Raw genomic sequence first — 14,770 nt, 5'->3', positions numbered from 1 at the left:
ATGGGTGCTGACGTCTTTTCTAACGTTATTAACTAGATCGTACCTTTAAAGGAACTTCTAGTCATTCAATCACTCAGTATTTGTAAAACGCACTGATCTGTACGGTGGTATCCAGGCGCTGAACCGAAATACATCACAGCGAGGATCCATGAATGTGCTATTTTCGGGTGTGTCTGTTTTGGGTCTTAAACCCTCTTGTGACGTCATTCTTTCTTTAAAGGGGGACTGAGCTCAGGGTCAGCAGCTACAAGAAAGTATTTTATCGACAGCACAGTGGAGGGCCCTTTGTACATGAGTGACTAATTGAAGCACGTCATTAACACAACAAATAAATAATGAAGGTAAGTGCTGGGGGGGGGGGGCGTGCGCTCTCCCTGCGCACCCCAAAGGATATTTGGCGATAGCCTCATTCATTTCCGTGAAATGTAAATCTATGTTTGCCCCCTCAGTGGGTTTTGAGGCTCATTCTAAGGCTGGGGCGTTAGTCGCCGCGTGGTTAATAGAGTTTGGGGAATGATGGTGGGAGTAGGGGGGACTGGCAAAGAAACCCTTCCTTTCTTTTCAGGGAGCTCTCTTAAAAGCGAAGAATGAAGGGCAGTAAAAGGGGAGTGTTTTTAGGTAGGAAACCTGCACAAAAATAGGTCTCGCATTTGAGAGAGATTAAGCTATTGACATTGTAAATAACAATGCCGTTTCTTTAACTGTTTTAAAAACAAACATAAACAAAAATGTCATGAGCAATGCCAAAAGCTCTAACTTTAACAATGCCGAGACCATTGCATTGTAAATGCTTGTTTGTTTTACCTCCCACCCTTGTTTCTGAAAAAATATGAACCTTCTTCATGCACCAAGCATAGTTTCTAATTACATTACAGAATGTAAATAACAGCTTGCATGCAGACTGCGACTACATGCCTGCCTTTTCATTATTTCATTTCAGAACTATGCGATTGTATATTTTTATCGAAGCCTACATTTCGCAGAACAGCGGAACTTTGTTTAGGGTCAATGGAAAGTCCCTAAGGCTGTCCCTATCCAACCCCCAGAAATTGAGTGTCATACGCCCGTGTGATCAGCTTTCTTGCGAGTAATTTGTTACCCCCGCCCTTTCTACTATAAATGCATAAATTATGCAAATAAAATCGATCCTGTGTACCTTCCTCTTGTGCTGTCATCCGTGTTCACTCCCTTTCATTACATTGCTCTGTTCTTCTGTTTTAGGCTGGAAGTGTACCCATCTTACCTGTTCTTCCTCGCAGTTGGTGGAATGGCAGTCCCGGTAAGTAGGATGTGCTCACATAAAACCAGAATGTATTTCTGACTCCAGGATTTCCCCTGTCCTCTCACTTAAGGATTATTGATGAAAACCCACAGAGGGCTCCAGATGGGCTAAGTGTCTGTCTGCTTTACTACCCACAAACAAACACTTAAATAAAAAATGGAAAGTTCAAAGCAGTGGATGTGTTAGTCTGACTCCTTCAACCAGCATGGCTCTGATTCTGCTTTTGCATCTTTATCCCAGTGAAATGGCTACTGGAGTCCCTACAAACTAACCTCTAAGACCTTAATTTAAGGGCGGGTGTTATCGCTCCCTTCGGTGGCGCTTTCTTTATCAACAAAGTGAGTTGACGGTGCTGGGATTCGAATCTTCGGTGGTGCACAGTGGTCTTGTGCAGTCTTTCAAAGACTCCTCTAGCTCGCTTTACAAAGCCCCCGTTCTGTTTTGTTAATGATTAAAATGAAAGCATAGATTGGTGTAATTATGCTGGTGTTTTAATAATACTTTTTCCCTTATAGCGCACATGTTAAATCTACTCCTCAGGTCTGGAAGTAGCAGGCAGCATCACCTCTCATCAATCTCCGAATGATGAATGGCCGAGTCGGTCCACCAGGATTTAGACTTATGACTTCAAAGTTTAAAAGATTTCATAGTCCTGCCCTTCTTTAAATGAGCCACAAGAAACCTCTCGATGAGACTTCACCTGCAGCTACACCACTCTCCTACATGATGTACACAAGACCCGCATCTTAGTCAATAAGTAAATAACAACCCACTCTCATGGTGTACTCGGTACTTCACCTAAGCCAATAACAAGCCACCCACATACTGTACGTGAGCCTCCATCTGAGGTATTGATGCCCCATGCTCATGGTGTACACAGAATTCCATCTGAGCCAATAATACACTGTCCTTATGGCGCACGCCGGACTCTGTCGCAAGATCTCTCTTCACACAAGTTCATCTGAGGTTACGGTGCTCCACCCTCATTTGATCAGAGACTAAACCTGAGAGAAGAACCCGCAACTACCCTAGAACATAAGAATGTATCTGAACCAATCTTACCACAAGCTAGTTTGATCTGACAGTACCTTAGCTTTACACCCTTGGAAACCCTATTTATGAGAGTGAAGTTTTGTAGCCTCTGGTGAGTGAAATTGTTTTATAATGCTCCGACCTCGCACTTAAATTAATCTGAGGCTACGGCATTTCACCCTCAAGCGAGTTTTTTGTGGCTAGAACACAACTACACCCTGCTGGACATGAGAACGTGTTTGTGGCTACAAACAACCAGCAGCCTTTATTTTAATACATTCATATCAAGTAGTGGAAACAAACTCAAATCTTTTAAATTACATTTTTTAGCGGTTCTAGGAGATTTCAGCCCACCAACTATGGGTGGCGAAAGGGGCCCTGAAGGCTGGCATGTTTGGGCGTACAATCTTCCCTCATCCAGTACTATGAAGTGGATCTATGTGAAATACAAGAGTTAAACGTTGTGAACTAAAAGCAGTGGGCGTACATGCTTCTTCAGTCTCTAATTATTTAAACCTTTTTTTCAACTTTCAATGTTTATTTTGCTAAAATGCCTTTCTCCTGCAAATCACCCATTCGTCTATTGTGTGGCTTCATATTCAAGCTTCTTGTGGATCAAATGCCTTTTTCAGCAGTAAAACTAAAGCAGCATTAGTGTGAATTGGTCCGTTCTGACATTTATATGATGTGTCTTTTAGCGTGCGGCTAGCATCCTTGGCATGAGCTGGATCGTTGGACGCCTTATGTTTGCGCATGGCTACTACACTGGAGGTTAGTTCATGAGTTCTGGTATTGATTAAATGCTTACTAGTTAACAGCCCACAGATGGAAAACTGATAAATGTTTCCATGCCCAAAATCTTACCACTTGTTATTTTTCAGTATTCTGGCAATATCGTTGTCTGTTTTACATACAAATAAGCTTCCAATATTTATTTGATCCACTCTTTTCGTGCCTGATCCTAAATATATATTTCTGTTGGGCTGATCTAGCAAAGAGGCATCATTTGCCTATGCCTTGTCAATTGTGTGTGTTTTCAGACTGAGTTCCAGATGTATCTTTTTTTCAGTGTGTTTTTCCAACGTGACACAGCGTAGAGGGCAAATGCAGTTTGGCAAACTGGAGACACAACCTGTTCCTTTGTGAAGACTACTTCTGTTGTAGAGTAGAGGGATTTTTTTTTTTGCAGAGAATGAAGGACCAGATGTGCAGAGTTTTTTTTTTTTTTTTTGGTTTTTTTTTTGTTTGTTTTTGTTTTGTTGTTTTTGAGGTCTCAAACCGCCTGATTCGCAGAATCAGGACTTTTACTATTCGAAAAATGCTCATTTTAAATGTACAAAATTCAAAATGTGATTTGGTAACTTGTTATTGAATTTCAGTTTGGTTTTGCGATTCTGTATTTGAAAGGTGCTTGTTTAGGGCGTCCCTTCCAAATACCGATTCCTTGTGGTATGTATTAATGTTCTGCAACAGAATTAGTCTCAAAACATTAATCTTTTACCCCCTTCTCAAAGGAGGTGGTAATCCATTCGCAAATGCGAAGGGGTCCACAAAGACTCCTTCCGCTTTGTGAATATTGACAATATTCTGTTCTGTGGACAGCTGCTTACTCTAAAAAAAAAATATATATATATATATTTTTTTTAAAAGAAACAAAAAACTTTCTCTTCAAATTTTTTTTGTAATGCATTCTTTTTCCTTTAAAGCTTTATTTAAAAGCAGTCACTTGTGGTGGTCTTCTGACCCCAGCAGGCAGCCCTTCCTAATGGGTTGCAAACTGCAACCTACTTCATTAATATTCATGAAGGCGGTTCATTTCCGATCAACTAAGGATCGCTAATTTAAATTTAAAACTTTCATACATTAGGAATTGTGATTTGGTAAAAATCGCAATCCCCATGTTAGTACATCTAGCCGCTCATAAATTTTGTGAAAAATGTGAAACCTTATAAATTAAGAAGCACTAATCACATCTCATGGCGTGGGCAAAATAATAAGTATGCGTTCCTGAATGGTAGTTTCCTTGTTACATTGGCAACAAGCTGGACGTTTTGATTTTCCTAAGGTTCGCTTTAAGGTGGTAAAGCTTGCTATACTGCAGACCAGTGGCCATTTGCCCAGGCTGTGGTGCAGCTCCTTTTTTGAAGGACACACAAGTTCTGGGCTAGTGGGAGGAGGACTTGAGCATGGTTAAATAATTGGCGGCCTGCTAGTAAATTTGTTTTCAGTCTGACAGACATATGTGAGCCAGAGAAGATTTTCTCTACCCAGTCACCAATTGGGTATACTCAATTAGTATATGCTTTTCCAACGTGGTGGGCAGCTGTCCCTGATCTAGGCGAAATTATAGATGCCTGCTGGCTAGAGATGAGCCAGACAGGCCCATAATTATTCGATGTCATGAATGGAAGCAGTGCATTCAGAGCCCATTGGCTGATCGGCTTTGAGGGGGATCACTAACTGTTACCGGTGGTGATTACTCTGTGAAGTGCAGGATGCATCTTCTGGGGAGCATTGCAAAAAGGCTTCTCGCGTTCGATCCAGAGGTGTGTCCCGCCAGATAACTAGAGCATGCTACCCCATTAGGTAAGATGAGATTGGGAGCACTGCAGTGCTTGACCTGCCTGCCCACCTACCTGGTGGAATCTGAGTTGAAATCAGCGCTTGGAGATGTCTCATGAAGAGAACGTATAGAACCTGCCTCCTTTTGAGAAGCATGGATTCTTTACTCTGAGGCCCTGAACCCCAGGGGATCAAAGTGGATGACAGAGTAGGCCAATCGAAAGACCAGGCACAGTCAAGAGGGGAATCTAGGTTAATGGCTATGAAGCAGGAACTCCAACAAATCCTTTCAGAAAATTGAGTCAAAGATGGCTGTTGTGGTGCATGTGGCAAACAACTTGACCGAGGATGGCCAAACATGTTGAGCTGGTCAGTTACAGCGCAGACTGCTAAATCAGAATCAACAGTCTTGAGACTTAGAACTTGAAATTCATAGACTCAATGGGCTGGAGGGCGGCATTGCATCTTCCGTTTCATTGTTGGAAAGTAAAGTTGAACCCTTAGAAAGTGCTAAAAGGGCCACACTCAAAAGCATCTTAGTGGCTACAATCCAGTCCTGTGCAGGTGATTTGAAACCTTACAGTTGATTTAAAAATGTGTATTTGTGTCGGTTAAATCCTGGGTGTTGAGTGACAATGCGAAGGACCCTGTATCTGTGATCAGAACAATAAAATTTCCTACTAAAGCTCCAACTAGCAAGGAAACCAGCAGAGACCCACTCTGCAGTGCCTGGCGCCACCCATCAAATGTGAAGCTATCTTCACAGAATTAGAGGGGCTTTAAATGTTCTCCCATGGGTGGCATAATACATGCTTTAGCCCATGCGGGACCTCTGGGGTACCTATGCCCTGGGTACCTTAGTACCATATACTAGGGTCTTATAAGGGTGCCCCAGTATCCAATCTAGAATGTACCCAAGTACTGAACACAACAATTTAAGGGAGGAAGCAGATAGACTGGTGTCCTGATTAGCAGGACCCCAGTCAGACTGGTCAATAACAGCTCCGCACCAGGCAAAAAGTGGGGGTAACTATAAAAGCAGAGCCTACTTTCCTACAAATACTATTTAAGATGTTACTTTAGCGTGGAAGCGGTGGATGTTGGTTTTCAGATTTGATTACAATCTGGTGTCTCGTCTTTGGAATGCATAATAGTAGTTTAGTTTTGTCAAGTAACCTATAGCTGAAAAGTACATCGTTGTCGGTTTATTTTCATCATTTCTGGCAATATAAAGGGTTAAGAGTAAGTGCATAACGTAGTCTTTAAAATAGATACTCTTTTCAAACGTTGGCAGTAGGGGTAACGTAGGCACCTTTTACCACACACTATGGGAATGGCCAATGATTAAATCATATTGGACAGAAGTGATGGACACAGTTACACAGGTTAGCGAATGCCCGGTACCGCCAGTGCCTAAATGCTGTATCTTAAACATTCGGGAGCCCACGGACCTAAATCGCAACTCCCAAGCATGGGCAACTCTGGGTAGCTTAATAGCGAAGCAATATATTGCAAAATATTGGGGGGCAGATTCAGCACCGCGCCTCCAGGAATGGTGTAAAGATATGGACCTAGCCATGATGGCTGAAAAAGCCACGTATGTTCACAGGGGTTGCCCCAAAAAATGGGAGCATATGTGGGGGTAAATGGAACACTTTCAGGGTAAATATATGCACTCCCCTGCAAATACACTCTACCTCAGATGATGATGACTAATCACATGCCAGTTCAGTGGCGGAAAGGACTAACATAGTCTACCACTACGCTGGATTTTAGGTACTAGTATAATTTTACATGTTTGGTAGTTCTGAAAATAGGCCATGTCAGGTCGGCGCGCTACATAAAGTGCCACCAGAGCAGATTACAGGATTAATCTGTCCAGCACCAATGCAAAACAAATTTCTTGTTATAGGCATGAGCAAGGATATAGGTGAAGAGGCAGGTCTTCCATAGATCAAGTCTGCCTCTTGTGAAAACCAGCTGCTCGTTATTACCTTCATTGCAGGGCAGAGTCCAAGTTCATGATCACTCATTTTGCCAACATTTCACAATTTGCTTTCGCAAGCTTCTGTTAACGTTGTTACAGTCTGATGTTTATCTGGCTTAGGATACTTTGAAATTCATGTTTAGGTCAAGGTCTTTTCAAAACCCTAGTTTGGTATAATTAAGATGACCGTTGGTGCTATTTGGGGGCAAATGAAATCCCTGATTTTTCATGTTGAACTCAGCCGATAGACCAGCAGACGAGGAACTTTTCTGCAGTAAATGTGATCATCATGAGAAGAGGTTGATTCTACAGTGAGTGATAGATATTTGATGAACATGTACTCTTTAGTGCTTCTGGGCTATTGAGCCTGTATACTTTTAGTAATGCATTGTGATTGCTAACCCTGCATATTGATGAGATTTCGGGACAAACTGCCAACATGTGTTTCGTGACAACAGATGCTTCTTCAGGGCTGAAGTAATTTATTATGTTCGTAGATGTACTGAAATGTCTTCTCAGATTAAATTCTACAGCGTATTTACCCCAAAGATAAGGGTGACCAAAAGAATAAAATATATTGTTTGTAGGGTAACTTCATAGTTTATCGAAATTTGTTCCATCTTCATTCCCATAATAGGGGTAGCAATATTGACTGAGCAGTCTCAAGCTCGGCTCTCAAGATAAATTCAGCAACTTTATACCCTTATCTGTGAGATGAAGATCAGATCGAATTCAATTCAAGAAAATCTCAAGTCTCCCCTACAAACAATACATTTTATTCTGTTGGACCCTCTATCTTGTGGATGAATACTCTGTAGAATTTAATTTGAGAAGGTATCTAGTTATTCCTACTAAAAACATATTGGATTACTTTAGTCCTGAAGAAGCGATTGTTGTCGTGAAACACGTGTTAGCTGTTTGTCATGAATTATTTTGAAGTTATGAAAAGATCACGATTTGATATTTATTAAATAACTATTTATAAGTTTTTTTTTTTTTTAAATAACCAGAATTGAGATTGTGTCTCTGCCTCTCTGAGAACGATTGATTGGACTCATTTACTTACATTTTTATAACTGTGCTGGACAGGTAAGCAGAATATCTGAGAGGATAAGCACCGGGCAATAATATTGCTTAATTTAGTGTAGATGCTTCTTTATGTTCCATCTGATGTTGAAAGTTCTTTGCATCTTCCTTGGACACTGGGTTTCAAGAGACCAGACCTAGAGCCTTATTCGCTTTTTAGGCTATCTCATATTTTTCGCTGTCTGCCTGTGACCAGCTCTTCGCCTTTTTCTTCTTAATGTTGATGACTCCAGTTCCTTAGCATTTGTTTTAAGTAGTATCATGTCACACTTCTGTATTCTTAGATTAAGAACTTTTGCCTTTAGATTTAATGGTCAGTCCTTTGTTTCCTTGTGTGTAGAGATCGAAGTATACTTACATGTGCGGTGACTCTGTGATCGAGGCAGAGATCTGTGCATATAAAAAGATAGGACATGCAAAGTCCTACAACTCTACACTTAGTTTGTGAAAGTTTACTTTTCAAGTGAAATTCACAAAGTGTAACTTTACCTTTTGGGAGTCAGGCCCTTCATTTCTTAAATACTTTAGAGACCTTAATTGCTCAGTCAAAGATAATACATTAAAATTGCAGGGTAGCTTATGATCTTCGCCTCTGTCCTGGCCAACCGCATAAGACTGCACCTGGCTAGTCTGGTTCATCTGTATCAATGCGGCTTTATGCCTCTCCGAGGGACTAGGCACTGTCTCTGACGCCTTTGACTCGGTTGACTGGGGTTATTTGGAGGCAGTGTTGGAGCAGATGGGCTTCGGAATCCCTTTTCGCAACCTGGTGAGGACGCTGTATTGTCGGCCCTGGGCGCAAGTCCTTGTCAACGGAGCTCTATCTCGTCCCTGCCCCCATTAGGAGGGGTACGAGACAGGGGTGCCCCCTCTCGCCGATCCTATTTGCTTTGGCAATAGAGCCCCTTGCTTGCCTTATTCGATTTGACCACTCTCACTGGATGGAGGTGGCCCGGTTTTAAGGAGGCTAAGGTCGCGCTCTATGCAGACTATGTGCTGCTTTTCTGGCGGATCCGGCCCGATCGGGGCCCTGATGCCTTCAGGCCCTGGACCTCTTTGAGCACACCTCTGGCCATCAGTTCAACCCGGCCAAGTCCGTTTTGGTTCCCCTTCACTTGTCACGTGAATGCTTTGACTGGCAGTCGACAATCCCCCTTCGGCGGCAGTCCTTCAAGTACTTGGGGATCTGGGTTGCCCTTCTCCCCGACCTTGCTTGGTCACTTAACGTCACTGCACTGGTTAAGCGGGTCCACACTGATCTCCTTAAATGGCGTACGCTACCCCTAAACCCTCTATGCAGGATAGCCCTTTTCAAAATGATGATTCTACCTCGCCTTCTCTACATGCTTCAAAATACACATCTTTCTTTTGCTAGGTCCTGGTTCCATGAGATGGATTGCTTGGCCACTAAGTTTTTATGGGGGGTGGGGGGGGGGGGGCGCGGAGTGGACGGAGGCCCAGGCTGGCCCTGGGCCAGTGCCGAATCCTGCCCTTTGATGGAGGTCTTGGGATGACGAGCCTATATCTTTATTACTTAGCGACCCTGCTATTTACGGTGTACGATTGGTTTAACGGCGGCTGGTCTGACCCGGCGTACCGTCTGGAACTACACACCATGGGCTTTTCCACTATCCAGGGGATGCTGTACGGAGACGCTGTTCCCCAAGCTCTTCCTGAAGTCACATGCGGAGTGCTCCTGGCCTGGGGGTCCTCCCTGCGTCATAACCGCTGGTCGGGCAAGCTGACCCGGTATACCCCCTTGTGGTGCGGCACCAGGCTCCGGAAGGTTGCTTCTCTTATGGATTCCAGCCCTGGGACCTCATCTGGATTTCCCTGCTGGGCGATGTCTGGAGCGGTACTCGGATACGTTCCTTTCAGGATTTGCAGGCCCAACACTCCCTCCACTCCTCCCAGTTTTTCCGATATTTGCAGCTAAGCCATGCCCTCCGCTCCTATATATTGGACGGCACCTCTTTGCCCGAGTATAGTCCACCCAAAGCTCAGGTCCTGACTGGCGATCTGGGAAGGGGAGGGATCTCCCATATTTACCATTACCTCCCAAACAACACCCCCAATTCCCTCAACTCCGGGACAAGTGGGAGAGTTGGCTCGGGACCCTGGAAGACGCCGACTGGAGAGACGCCCTGATGACTCCTAAAATAATTGCGGTCTCGGCAAGGCTTCGGCTAGTCCAAATATACTTCGTACATGCTGCCTATCTCACACTGCGTCTTCACCGCGCAGGGCTTCACCCTGATTCCCTCTGCCCCCGCTGTCTTCACTACCAGGCAGACTTCTATCATATGGTATGGCTTGATACAGGATTATTGGAAATCCGTAACGGGGGAGCTCACAGAGATCTTGGGCTGGGAGGTTCCTCTTGACCCTACACACAATCTCCTGGGCATCACCGAGGGGCTGGATGGCAACAAGGCTGAGAAGCTCTTCCTTAATACAGCACTAGCAGTAGCCAAGAGGAACATTGCAGCTCACTGGCTGAACTCTACTGCACCTACATTGGCGCGCTGGTGCAGAGTAGTAGACTGGTGTGCCGCGCAGGAAAGGCCTCTTTATGTGGCATGGGGTTGTCCTACGAAATTTCGTCGAATGTGGGGCAAGTGGGTTGGGGTGATAGGGCAGATATCGGCATATCCACTCCCAATCTAGATAGTGTAGCATTCCAAATTAGTCTTCTATGTTCATCTATCTTTTATGCCAATGTGATATGTTTGTGCCTTGGTCGTGCCTTTTTTTGTATGGTGCTGTTTTCTTTGTTGCAGCTAAAATCAATAAGAATTGGTTATCAAAAAAAGAAAATTACAGGGCATGAGTTTTTTATATTCTTAGGTGTTGTACTGCATAACAGTGATCAATGTCAATTAAGAACATTCCAGAAGTTGATTCATAGTAATTCTTTCATTTCACACTGTTTCCTCTGTGGTTCTATTATCCAAGAATCACTGTCGTCTGACCCTTTGCAGGTCAATCCTCCTTTTTTTTTTTTTCTTTTTTCTTTTTGAGGTAGGGGTAGTTTACAACTTAAGCAGTGGAAAATCTCAAATCTAACTTGGTATGTTCAATTTGTCATGTTTTATGTTTCATTGACACCTTCTATTTTTGATGCATATATAACTAACAAACCCTTTAGTTTTGTGACTGCTTTCATAATGGGTCATAACTCAAGGAGCTTCTTTCTTCAGGTGATGGACCTCAGCATCACATTGTGACCTCTTCAGTTTCCTATGAGCCCTATCCTGGGGAGCTTTCTCTTTGCACCACATTTAAATTCAGCCTGTTTTGTATAAATTGGGTGATGGTCCACATTGCAAACTTGTGGTTTTGTATTAAATGTTTGGGGACACTTTGGTCCCAAATTGTGTGCTTTGGAAGTCAAACATTTCACATCTAGGTTCACAAACTCAATTAAGACCTTGTATACAAATATCCCAGTGTCGTCTTTATTGCCATCTTGTGGTAGTCCATAGAGTCTTGAGTTTCTCTGTCTCTGGTTTTCCCTTATCTTTGCTAGGTTGCCTAAGTGTGGAGACAATTGTGTCTTTAGGTGGCTTTGCCAGCTCATGGACCTGCTTACTAGAAGGAGTATTTAACATTTGTAGGGGTTTGTGGACTGCTGGAGTGTATGATGTTAATACAAGTAATAGAAAGCATTCTGGTTGGATACATTGCATAGTCTACAAATGATGCATTGCTTTGTACTGGAATGCGTTCATGAATTAAGCTATAAGGGTAAACAACATTTAGCATGAAACATTTTCCCTGCAGGGAATCGCAACGTGGCCGTTACAACGACTGCGTTGTGATTCCGCATACCTTTACTCCGCAAGTCGGAACAAGAAATTGCGGAGGAGGGGGAGGGGGTGAGTGGGGAGGGGAAGGTGTTGGATTTAAAATCCAACACCTTGCCTAGTGTCTGCTCAGACTGGAGTTGGAATAGTAAATTATACTATTCCAACATCCAGCGCCCCCCCTCCGCAAGTCGTTGTTCCGACTTGCGGAGTAATGGTATGCGGAATCACAACGCAGTCGTTGTAACAACCGCGTTGTGATTCCCTGCGGGGGGAAAAAGACTACATGACTACATACATTCAGCTATAAGCCGGTTGAAATGCAATCAGCCCTTTCATAAGAGTAAAAGGCATATGTATAGAGTTTAGCATTCTGACATCTTATTAAGGTTCCTTGCTGCCTTAGCTGTTGTGGCTGCTAAAAGGAGTCTGCAGCTGCAACTGCACCAAGGCTTTAGTACAGCTGCTGTTTCAAACACCACTCCAGTTTTCTCCATCCCTGAACATTGTAAGCTTGTTCTAGTTATCTGAAGTACTTTATTCGCAATGCAGCTCTATTTGAAACCAGATGCCCTTTAACATTAACCAGGTATAATACAATATTTCCAGTATTCAACCATCTAATCTTACCTAATGGCTCCTAATTACTTTGCCTAGTGTTTTGTATATTTCGACTTTTGTGTACCTGCCAGATCTCCACATATGGCAATAATCGCAGTGCTCACCTCTCATTCACTTTTGCTGGTCTCTTTTTGCAGATCCTGACAAGAGGCGGCGAGGTGCCCTGGGATCCTTTGCTCTCCTTGGCTTGGCTGGCACCACACTGTGCTTCGCCTTCAGGCATCTCGGGTGGGCCTACCACCCCAAGTCCTGGTGCTGAGCTGCTTGACTTGGCATTCAAGAACACAAGGAGCCATTTCGGTGGTTGCGACACATCCATTCCATCCCCTTCTACTGGGATGTCTGCCTTTACATGTCCATATTAAAGCACTTTGTATTTGACTTCTTTCTAAATAAAATACTTGTACATGATTGATTACACGGTGTTTGATTTTAAAAGGTGTAGCGGTGAGAAAATTGGCTTCCTGGGAGCCATAGGGGAAACGCATGGTATAAAATGAGAGGTAGAGAGCTCTCCTGAGCAGCAAACTGCACAAAATCGGTTTAACAATGGGTTTTTTCGGGTGTTGTATTCTCCAACAATGTGCTTGGAATGTCACACTGTCTGTTTGTGGCTTATTCTGACTGTTAGATCTCTCCCACCGTTACGGACTATTTTTCCCACCCAGCTCCTGCCCAGTTGAACCCATTTTTGTGTTTCCACCAGGACCTCAACGAAAACTCCATTTTATTTTTGAAAGAGAACAGTAAACATTCAGTTACTCTGCATATTTCTTGCCAGTTACCTTTAGCATGGTACTTTTTTTTTTTTGTGGTTTTGTTTAAAAAGGCACTGGCAAAGCCAATAATTCTCGCTTTTGGGACCTATTGACTTTGGAAATGCCTTTTGGCACTGCTGTAGAGCATTGGCAAGAGGTTGTACAGTATGGGCAACTGTACAATATGGGCAACAGTAAAAAATAAGTAAACCCTGCAGCGGCTGCGTCACTTTCTAGGAGTGTGGTTGTGTAATTTCTGTGCGCATCCATACATCATTATGCAAAATGACTGGGGAGATGTATATATCGCGATAAACGAATGATCCAGTCCTTTTATTCTGCAAAGTAGGTGGGATGAGGAATGCATGTGGCTCAGGCAGCATGTGAATATCCAATAACACCTCTCCATGCATGAAAAGCATGCCCTCGAGAGTGATCGTGCGGGCAACAGACGAGTTGGTGGGGTAAGGGAAAGGGTGTAGGAATGGTAAAGCTGCCCCTGAGGGAGAGCAACAGTGGGAGCGAGGAGAGCAGCGCAAAAGCAACGCGGAGCTTGAGGGAGGCACGAGTTTGGAAGGGGAAGAAGCACATGAGAGAATTTGCAACATGTGGGAGATGGCAATGGAATGTGGGATTTGGTAGGGGCATAAGCACACAAGGGAGTGCTGGAAAACATAGGCACTCGTAGAGTGGTTAAGCAAAGAGATAAAGTTCCCCAAAAGTAAGTGAAAGGATAGAAGCCAGCCAGTCACAGAGATGGTAAAATGGCTATGCTCTAGGGGAGGGTCAAATGCCTTATGAGCAATCTGGGACAAGGTAAGCTGTCTAATATGAAGCTGCAAATGAGTGAACAGTTCAACAAATGGTGACCAACGTGCAGGATGCAAGAGTCTGTAAGCAGTTCTTAAATTGAGCCGGTGATTGCTGGTGGGACCCACCCACACATTTTGGCAGGGAAGGGGCGACACTTATTTATTTTTTATATTCGACTGAGCCCGGTCAAGAGAGAGAACTAGACAAGTGGGAAAGAATGAGGAAGAGAAAGCCGGATAAAATGTAACAAAAGGAGAAAACAGAAACCGGCGAGAGTGAGATGGGTACAGCAAGTGTCTGGAAGTGGATTAAAGAGGCATGTGGTCAGGGCACAAGGCCCAAAAAAGAGAAGTGGGGGGACTAGTTAACTTGGGCAGTATGTAAGTGACATAATGGCATGTGACATCACAGTGCGAGACCTTGCAGGAAGTGACCTCTGCTATTAAGACCTCACGTTTTACAGGTCTACCATGAGTCTTACAGGTCTACATTACCTGATTTAACAAATTATATTTTGCTTCGGGTTGTGCCAAAAATGTGGCACAAACCAGATGCAACATCTGGGCCTCAACTAGTACGTTTTGTATTTATTTAAACTGCTACAAAGAAATTAGCAACACAGAGAATTATGGCAGTAGATCTGTTCTGCTTAATTGGTTGCAAGGTCTGCATTTTCATCAATTATGGTTTAAGGCACCTGCTGCAGAGATCTGTGTGCGCCCAGTAAATCTCAGAGAATTAAAATAACGGTGAGAACTCTGATGGTCAACACTTGCTGTAGAGATCTGTGTATTTGTCTAGTCCCAGATTTGAATCAAAGTAG

General features: G+C 43.6%; 1 protein-coding gene across 1 annotated transcript in view; it reads left to right on the top strand.

Annotated features, from left to right (window-relative positions):
• The window catches only part of MGST3 (microsomal glutathione S-transferase 3), a 46,841-nt gene extending 34,050 nt beyond the window's left edge, over positions 1–12,791 (top strand). The window contains exons 4-6 of the mRNA XM_085601516.1: positions 1,222–1,279; positions 3,013–3,085; positions 12,514–12,791. Coding sequence (XP_085457642.1) covers positions 1,222–1,279; positions 3,013–3,085; positions 12,514–12,635 — 253 coding nt within the window. The 3' untranslated portion in view covers positions 12,636–12,791. The remainder of the gene's footprint in view (positions 1–1,221; positions 1,280–3,012; positions 3,086–12,513) is intronic.
• Positions 12,792–14,770: the final 1,979 nt, after the last annotated feature.

Source organism: Triturus cristatus, chromosome 4_2, assembly GCF_964204655.1.
Source record: "Triturus cristatus chromosome 4_2, aTriCri1.1, whole genome shotgun sequence".
Classification (NCBI taxonomy): domain Eukaryota; kingdom Metazoa; phylum Chordata; class Amphibia; order Caudata; family Salamandridae; genus Triturus; species Triturus cristatus.
Note: the sequence above shows the minus strand (reverse complement) of the source record. Positions and strands in the feature narration are given on the sequence as shown.